Here is an 8771-nt window from a genome sequence, read left to right as displayed (position 1 = left end):
AAAATTTTTTTTTTTTTTTTTTTTCTTTTTTTTTTTTTTTTTTTATTTTATAAATTTATTTATTCATTTATTTATTTTTGGCTGTGTTGGGTCTTTGTTTCTGTGCGAGGGCTTTCTCTAGTTGTGGCAAGCGGGGGCCACTCCTCATCGCGGTGCGCGGGCCTCTCACTGTCGCGGCCTCTCTTGCTGCAGAGCACAGGCTCCAGACGCGCAGAGCTCAGTATTTGTAGCTCACGGGCCCAGCTGCTCCGTGGCACGTGGGATCTTCCCAGACCAGGGCTTGAACCCATGTCCCCTGCATTGGCAGGCAGACTCTCAACCACTGCGCCACCAGGGAAGCCCTGTTCTTTCACTTTTAATCTCTTTGTGTCTTTATATTTAAAGTACATTTCGTGTAGGTAGCATACGGTTGTGTATTGAGTTTTTAAAATCCAGTTGAACAATCTCTGCCTTCTAATTGTCGTATTTTAACTTAATACATTTATTGATACGGTTATTATCTTGCAGTTTGTTCCCTATGCTGTTTTTCCCCCTTTTTATGCCTTAAAAAATTCCATTTAATCTCCTTTTTTTGGCTTATTAGCTATAGTTCTTTGTTTTACTATCTTAGTGGTTGCTTTAGAATTTATACCATATATTTTTTTTTTTTTTTTTTTTTGCGGTACGCGGGCCTCCTACCGCTGTGGCCCCTCCCCTTGCGGAGCACAGGCTCAGGACGCGCAGGCTCATCGGCCATAGCTCACAGGCCTAACCGCTCCGCGGCATGTGGGATCCTCCCAGACCGGGGCACGAACCCACGTCCCCTGCATCGGCAGGCGGACTCCCAACCACTGTGCCACCAGGGAAGCCCTATACCATATATTTTTAACATCACATTTTACCTTCAAGTGATAATATTTTAATTTACATACGGTATAAGAACATGATAAGAGTGTGTTTCCATTTCTCCCTCCTACCTAATGCCTGATGGCATTGTTCTCATATATTTTACTTATACACGTTATAACAGCCCCTCCCCCAAATATTGCCATTACTTTTTAAACTGTCAATTATTTTTAAAGACTTAAATAACCATATTTAAAAATCTCATACGTTTCCCAATGTAGTTACTATCTCCTATGCTCTTAATGCCTTTCTGTAGATTCTTTTACAACCAGTATAACGTTCCTTTCTCTGAAGACTTTCCTTTAACATTTCTCATGATGTTGACGGGTTGGTGATGAATTCTTTCAGCTTTGATATGTCTGAAGAGTCTTTATTTCATCTTTTTCTTTGAAAGATACTTTTGTGGATATAGAATTCTAGGTTAATGGTTTTTTCCTTTCAGTACTTTAAAGATGTTGTTCCACTGTTTTCTCACTTGCATTGTTTTTGATGTGGAATCTGCCTGTAATTGTTATCTTTATTCCTCTGTAGGTAATGTGTGCTTTTTCTCGGGCTGCTTTTAAGTTTTCCTCTTTATAACTGGTTTCGAGCAGTTTGATTTTCATGTGTGTTGGCATAGTTTTCTTCATGTTTTTTGCGGTATCACTTGGATCTATATGTTTACAGTTTTCACTATGTTTGAAATTTTTGAAGCCATTATTTCTTCAAATATATATTTCTCTCCTTCCTCTTTCAGAGTCTTCAATGAGAACTATATTAGACTTCTTGTTATTTCACAGATCGCTGATGTTCTTTTCATCAAAAATTTTTTTTCTCTCTGTGTTTCATTTTGGATACTTTCTATTACCTCTTCAACTCCACTAATCTTTTCTCTCACAATGTCTAATCTGCTCTTTCATTTCAGATATTGTAGTTCTCATCTCTAGAAATTCAACTTGGGCCTTTTTTCTATATATAGGCCATACCTCTACTGACCTTTTTAAACCAATGGAATACAGGTTTACTAACCGTTTGAATCTATGTCTGCTATTCTAACAGTTGTGCTGGCTCTGGTTTGGTTTCAATTGATTGATTTTCTCATTATAGGTTGTGTTTTCCTGCTTCTTTATATACATGGAAAACTTTCATTTAATGTCATTTATTGTGGATTTTAGCCTGTTAACTGTTGGATAATTTTGTATTCCTATAAATTTTCTTGAGCTCTGTTCTGGGGTGCAGTTATTTGGAAACAGTTTGATCCTTTCAGGTCTTGCTAATTCTAGGCTAATTTTTTTTCCCACTGCTGAGGGAAGACCTTCTTAAATACTCTACCCAACATTTCCTGAATTATGAGCTTTTCTGGTCTGGTTGGAGGAAACAAGTACTGTTCCCAGCCCTGCAAGAGTACTGGGTACTATTCTCCCTAATCCTTTCAGGTGGATACTTCACAGACCTTGGCTAGTTTCTTCATCTATATGTGCTGATCAGTCCTCTGCTGAATGTTTAAGGAAATTGTCCAGCTCCCTGAGATTTCCTCTCTGTAGCTCTCTCCTCTCTGGTCCTCTGTCCCGTGAAATCTAGTTGCCTTGGATCTTTTGGATTCTTAGTTCTGTTTCTTCAACTCAGGTAGTTTACTGGGTTCTGCCTGAATTTTTCCTCTTTGTGTGATATCCTGGAGACTCTTTCAAGGCCGTAAGCCGGGACAATTTGAAGACTCTACCTTATTTCTTATGTCTCAGAGATCACTTTCCTTTGTTGCCTAATGTTCAGAGTCTTGAAAACTGTGGTTTGACATATTTTGTCTGAGTTTTTGTTTGTTTCAGTTGGGAAGGTAAATCTGGGCTCTTGTTACTCCATCTTTGCCAGAAGCAGAAGTCTCCACACTGGACTTACACGAGGACCGAACGATATGACGGCAGAAGCAGCATAGCACCGGGCCTCAGAATTCGGCTTTATACTCAAAACACTTGGGCTGATATTGGTATTGTTATGATTATCATCATCATCATCACCTCATTGCTTCTGGTAGTTCACTATGGTAAATATCCGTTGGCTCACACACACTTTAGTCTTGATTAGAACCAAGGGTTGACCTTTGTCTTCACTAAAAGGACTAATGACACAGGAGAATCTATTTGTATTCCTTGATAAGTGTTTTCTCGGTAATTTAAGTGGCAATTTGGTGAACCCAGGAAGCTTGGGGAAGATACACATATTAAGCACACATGTAGCACAAGGCACAGCTGCTGAATGAACTCTTTCTCTTCACCTTAGGATTGTGAAGCCAGATTCTCATTCTAACACTTGTATCCGATCGTACAACAGTCATCTACGAATCTATCAAAGTTGTTTTCCTAAAGATGTACACTTTCTTCCAAAGAGACAAAAGGTATTAGGAAGCAGTGGTGACTGAGATATAGGAGAACCACTGTAGGTGACTTAAAGTTGTCTTTCAGTGGGAGTAGAATTATAAACGTGACACAGTGATTCAAATCTCTTTGGATTTTTATTACTTACACTTCTCCATCATTGCGTTCCACACTGATCTTGGATGCTCCCACTCTGGGGAGAGTTGGGTTGATCACGTTATTGTACCAAACAAATTTAACCCTCTGCACATTTCCGACTTCCACATCTGAGTCAAACTCATTGGAGTGAGTACTGTCTGGGTGGAGAATGCCCCTTGGGAATGAAGAAGTTAATAAAAACATACATGAATATACATAAACATACATATAAATATGCACATATATGTTTCTAAAACCAGTTAACAATGTATCTCTAGTAAGATGATGGAAAGTACATTTGTGAATCTAATGGTTAAATAAGTGTAGACATGTATGCCAACTCAGTGGTAGTTCATTTGCCATCAATATCTCATGTTACTTTGAAGTCATCCTTATTTTCATAAAACTTCAAACATGTTATAGTCACAATCCTCCCACAATTTGACAAATGATGACATCATTATATCATCCTTTTCCAGTTGTTTTGTGGGTAGAATAATTATTTAGTGATTATAAATCATGCATCAAAATAAACATCTGTGGTTTTCTCAGGAGATAGCAGAGAAAAAATTTAGAAACAGAGTTCTAAAATGTATTAAGGTACAAGGGTGAAACAGTCTCTTCCTTTTAATGACACATGGCAGTACTGTGCTTCTGAAGGGGTTCAGAACATGTCTCCCCAGAATGTGCCACTTTGGCAGGTGGACTATTTTGAGCTGAAGGAAATCGAGACCCAGCAGACTCAAGGATAACTTTTACCTCTCCCTTAACTGCCTAAAAGAATTTAGATAGAAGGCCTGGTTCAGGAAGGGAACTATCACCTGAGATAGCTACAAGGAATATGGGTTAGGTGTGCTAGGCTGGCGGGGAGCTCAGCTGGGCCTGGAGATCAAATTCCTCTCCGTGTCCTGTTGTCTCTGCCTGTCATGGCAAACCTTTGTGCACCAAACCTTTGTTCTCCCCATCTTACTGTGGATTGTCTTTCTCCCCTCTGAAGTCCCAGACCCCTGTCCCTTCTCCTTAGCTCAGAATGGCATATAAGCCTCAATTGTCTCACTGCCTGTGGGTCTCATATTCTTCTGGGATCCCCATATGTACATAATTAAATTAGTTTTTTCCCCTGTTAATCTGTCCTATGTTAATTTGATTACCAGACCAGCCAAAGAGCCAAGAAAGCTAAAGGGAAAAAACCTTTCCTTCCCTATATTCCCATATAGTAATGAATAAACTCTTATGTCCATGACATACATTGTACGTGTGAAGTATTCCAACATTGAAGGAGCTTAGAGTAGTAGTTTACTCACTTGAAAATTTCATACTGCTTAGAGTTTCCTCTATCTCCAAACAAAGAAACTAGTATGTGTCCTCTAACCTTCTTTCCAGACAGTGTGACAGCCACCTTATACCTCCAACCTGCAAGGGGGAAATATTTGCAAACTATCAGCTTTTAGGAAAATTATTCTGGAAACAGGCTAACTTGGATTCCACTACTGCTGAATTTTGAATAATTTTTGTATGGTTGTGGTAGTTCTTCTAATCAAATAGTGATGGCTATTCCTTTAACTAAATGTTCAGAGGGCAGACATTGGGGGAGTGGAGGAACACAGACCCTTTCCAAAGTCAAAAGATTTCAAGCCAAGGGACTAAGTTATATATTTTGTTTTCAATTTTTTTAACCTAACAACTTATTCTTGAACATTATAAGAATTTTATGTTAAAAGATAATGGAAAAATAATAGTGTGGTATTTTCATCAGTTTATTTCATTTTTATAGATCACAAAATTTTAGAGTACTGTCATCTTTTTGTCTAAATAATCTATTTATCTTTAACATTCTATAATTCAACTTTTCATCACCATTGGAATTGTATTAATTTATGGTAACCATTTTATGGTACTAGTCAATAGTGAACTACAATTTTTTGCCATTTAGAGCTAGCCTGGGCCAAACTGGGAAGGGGATAAAATTTAGCTTTAGTTTTTACAATGCAGCTAATAACCCTATTGACTCCCATCCAAATAGTTTTCCTCCTCTATTACCCAGAAAAGAAACCCAGGGTCTGTCCCCAAGTCTCACCATTCCTGCATTCTCTGATTCCCATCACACATGGAGTCTACAATCCTAATATCTCTTGAACCTGTCACCTCCTTTCCACTCCCACAACCTCTGCCATCTCTCTCCTGGGTTGCTTTTCTGCTTGTAAAAACCTCAGAATTTTGCACAGTGAAACTTTTAATAGAGTATGAAGAGGCTGGAGCAGAAGAAGCCTCCTGAATTCGGTACCAGAATCAACTGTGAAGAAATTTATTTTTGCATCATTGATAATTCAGGCCCTAAACTCTGTTCTGCCGCCCAAATTAGCATGTTCACTGAGCATGTTCACACTGAGCATGGCATTGATGTGTTTTTCCATTTTGGGGAGGAGTGTTTAAAACTTTTGTACGGAAAAGCAATTTGACACATTTCCACTGGACGTGATAAGATACATAGTATTGAGAATTTAAGACAAATAAAATAGGGACTTACGGGCAAAATTGCTGGCATCACCGGTGTTTAGATAAAATACCTGGCCCACTTCTTTGGTTTTCCCAGGAAATCTATCAGCATAATGACCCATCTGCGGGCAGCCTTCACTTGGACAGGGGAAGCACTTGTTCTAAGGAGAATAAACAAATGATGAATGAGGAGGCTCTTTTTTTAAAAGTGTACCATCTTATTCCACGTGTTGTTGAATTTTCAAATATTTTAAAGCCAATCGTCTTCTGATAGTAAAAGAAGACTTTAACAGTATCTCAACAAAGGTTAAAAATGTCTCATTATTTACAATGATGTCAGCAATTTCACTATTAAATAACATGACACTAACATAAATATTATAAAAATTAACTAAGAGAATTTATTTATTTATTTACATTTTAATCCTTTCTCTTTTGCCTCTCTAAGTTGTTCCGGTTGCCCCAAGACACACATCTGCCTTTAGGTGGTTAGAATTTATTTTAGAAAAATTGCAAAAGAAAGAGCAGAAGGTGATAATCAGCTTCTGGTTCACAAAATAGGACTCACTGGGAGGACAATAGACTTAAAAGTCAAGCTTTTCTCAATTTTCTCTAGCTCCCACTTAGCATATCAAGTCTGGAAGATTCAGATCTCAGAATTCTCCCAGTGTGAAGGGAAGATGCTCTAGTTGGTCAGTCAGGCTTAGCCATGAGGTCTGGAGAAGATGGATATCATATAGGAAAATGTCCTTTTTTCGTGGGCCAAGAAACTGCGAGGAGAAGAGAAGGAGGGGGATGAACAGAGGCTGAGGCAGACGGACATAAAAATTCCTGCTATGAAAGGGCAAGGCTGCCCCACAGTAGAGGAAAGTGGTGAACTCCTGAATCAGTGGACCAGAGGGGGAATGGGCTGAATCTCAGGGTCCGCATTCAGCAAAAGCTAAGGGAAACTGAGCCAGCCAGGAAGAAATGGCCAAAGCTCTCTGAGAGCATTGCCCAAGCCAGTAGCTTGAACATGCCCAGACATCACCTGCAGATGACAGCTATGAGCCCGTCAAGAAGGCGGACCCCCAAGCCTCCTCTCTGCGCTCCACACACACACTGACCACCACCACCATGATCACCTTGCCCAATACCAGCTTGGAGAGAGGTGGTCCAAAGGCTGAGAAATCTGCAAAACTGAGAATTGTTTTCCTATAAAAGTGTGTGAGCATCACTTAAAAGGACTGTTTATATTATTGAATCAGATTAAATTTTAACTGGATGAAACCTAAAGCTTCTGTGTTTGTTTGTTTTCCCCATTACCTAGAAAATAGGGATTTGGGAAGAAAATAAAAATAAAGTTAGACCAAAGAAGAGGGGGCATTCTCGTTGCATATGCAAGCTACATTGTGAACAAAATATGCACCCAGCCCCTCTCCCCTACACATAATAGCTAACATTTGTTGAACGCTAATTATTTTATTTTAGGTTCTGGGCTAAGCAATTAAAACATGTTATCTTATTAAATCCTCCCACCAAATCTATGGAATCTACCATTTTATTTACATTTTGAAATGAAGGAAGTGCCTTAGAGAAGTTAAGTATTTTGCCCCGAATCATTCAACTATTTAATAGTAGAACCAGGAATCAGATCCTGTCTCTTCATTGCTAAAGTATATCTACTTGATAATTATAATTTCACCTAGCACGTTACTTGAAAATTTACATATTAAATAACATAGGGTATACATTTTTATTTGAAAAAAAATTATTGTGAAAGGAAAAACCATAGTAAAAAAAAACCCAGGCAATTGCTATGTCATATTCAAGATCAGATTTAAGGATCCCAACTTAGACATTTAGAGAATACCAAAAAAAGATGGACACTCTAAAAAAAATCTTGGCAATTATGAGACTACACAGAAATGTCCACATGCCCATAATCCTATACCTTTATAAGGTTAACATTTAAAACAAGTTGTTCATGTTCATCAGCACCCTGCAACCATAGATCAGATTTCCATAGACAATTTTTGCACTTAGAATTATTTCCAAACCAGGTGTGAACATTTAGCTGACACATACAGAAGTGGTAGAGAGCAAGGTAGATTTGGGATATTTCAGTTTACAAGCGCATTTCTCCAAAGTTCTCCAATGCTTTATCACTATTAAAATAAATATGTATTATTGAAAGTATAAATCATGTGGCAGTCATATAGTAACATTCACTGAATGCATGTCATGTATAGTGAACCACACTGGTCATGAGAAGCGATGGTCACAAAATTCTTTAGGTGCAAGATAGAATCTACTTACTGCACTGAAAACTCTGTAAGAGGCACAAGGAAATCCAGCAAAGCCATCAGGGCTGAGGATGCTATCAGCATAATACTTGTAGCTTCTTAAGTGATTACAGGCCGCAAAGTTGCGAGTTCCTTTAAAATCAGACATGATTACACATCAGTGACAGATTTTATTTTTCCAAGTTAATGTCATGGTCAGAATACAGTTGTTGAATAGATTTCTCTAATTAGTGTGAACTCATGGTAGTCACAGAACAAAATCATTTGTGAAGGGTAGTTATGATTTGAGATGCAATCAGAATTTAATATAATCTGTTTAAGATTATAATAGTTATGCCATAGCTAAATGAAATGGAAAAATAACTCTAGGAGGAAAAGATTGGTCTGTAAGGGATAGGTATGACTGAATAGTGAATTCCCTGAATTAGATCCTTGAAAAGTTGACTACAAATACACTTTCTTTCCTATAGTCTTCTCATGTCCACCTCCGCCAGTGAAAACCTGTATCTTGGGGATACAACTAAAAGTTCTTTGTTATAGAAAATGTGAGACCTGTACAATACCAAAATATTTAGCAAGTTTATCAAAAGGAAACACAGATTCACACCCCAGCCCCCCC

The 8771-nt window shown here is 38.2% G+C and overlaps 1 protein-coding gene across 2 annotated transcripts in view; it reads right to left on the bottom strand.

The window, feature by feature from the left end:
* LOC112406947 (pancreatic triacylglycerol lipase) overlaps positions 1 to 8771 on the bottom strand; it is a 19597-nt gene that overhangs the window by 2325 nt on the left and 8501 nt on the right. For both annotated transcript variants that reach the window (XM_024756052.1, XM_024756053.1), the window contains exons 8-11: positions 8166 to 8284; positions 5899 to 6028; positions 4676 to 4784; positions 3382 to 3546 (exon numbers count right to left, since the gene is read on the bottom strand). In XM_024756052.1, coding sequence (XP_024611820.1) covers positions 3382 to 3546; positions 4676 to 4784; positions 5899 to 6028; positions 8166 to 8284 — 523 coding nt within the window. The remainder of the gene's footprint in view (positions 1 to 3381; positions 3547 to 4675; positions 4785 to 5898; positions 6029 to 8165; positions 8285 to 8771) is intronic.

This window comes from Neophocaena asiaeorientalis, unplaced genomic scaffold, assembly GCF_003031525.2.
Source record: "Neophocaena asiaeorientalis asiaeorientalis breed wild unplaced genomic scaffold, Neophocaena_asiaeorientalis_V1.1 scaffold85, whole genome shotgun sequence".
NCBI classification, from domain to species: Eukaryota; Metazoa; Chordata; class Mammalia; order Artiodactyla; family Phocoenidae; genus Neophocaena; species Neophocaena asiaeorientalis.
The sequence above is the reverse complement of the archived record's forward strand: the minus strand, read 5'-3'. Positions and strand labels throughout refer to the sequence as shown.